The sequence below is a fragment of the Eurypyga helias genome, unplaced genomic scaffold (assembly GCF_000690775.1).
Source record: "Eurypyga helias isolate BGI_N326 unplaced genomic scaffold, ASM69077v1 scaffold30240, whole genome shotgun sequence".
Taxonomy (NCBI): Eukaryota; Metazoa; Chordata; class Aves; order Eurypygiformes; family Eurypygidae; genus Eurypyga; species Eurypyga helias.
This window is the reverse complement of record NW_010225518.1, coordinates 1-367: the sequence shown is the minus strand read 5'-3', so window position 1 is coordinate 367 and position 367 is coordinate 1. Positions and strand designations below refer to the sequence as shown.

Below are 367 nucleotides of genomic sequence, written 5' to 3'. Positions count from 1 at the left end.
CCCACCCGCCCCGCCTCACCTGCTGTACACCAGGCACTCCATGTGGTTGATCTCCTTGTCGGAGCGGTACCGGCTGTAATCCTCCCACAGGTCCTTGATGGCAGTGACCGCCAAGATGAAGAGCACGGGAGCCAAGGCCAGCTCCGGCTGGAAGGCGTTGACGGCCGGCACGAAGTTGAGGAGCGCGATGAACACGAAGTAGACGTTGGCCAGGCGGTGGAACTGCTCAAAGAGGTTCTTGGGCAGGAAGGAGAGTGCCGTGTATTTGGTGGTCTTGAGGCGGTTGCTGGCCAGGGCTGTCCTCTTGGACTTCTCCGCCTCGGCCTCAGGTAACAGCAGGTTGGAGCGCACCAGCCGCGTCTTGCTC

General features: G+C 61.9%; 1 protein-coding gene across 1 annotated transcript; it reads right to left on the bottom strand.

Annotated features, from left to right (window-relative positions):
- Window positions 1-19: 19 nt before the first annotated feature.
- Window positions 20-324, bottom strand: LOC104508169 (probable phospholipid-transporting ATPase VA; the record flags this gene model as incomplete). Its single annotated transcript, XM_010149702.1, has 1 exon — window positions 20-324. A coding segment is annotated over one exon (305 nt), but the record flags the coding sequence as incomplete, so codon positions are not given.
- Window positions 325-367: the final 43 nt, after the last annotated feature.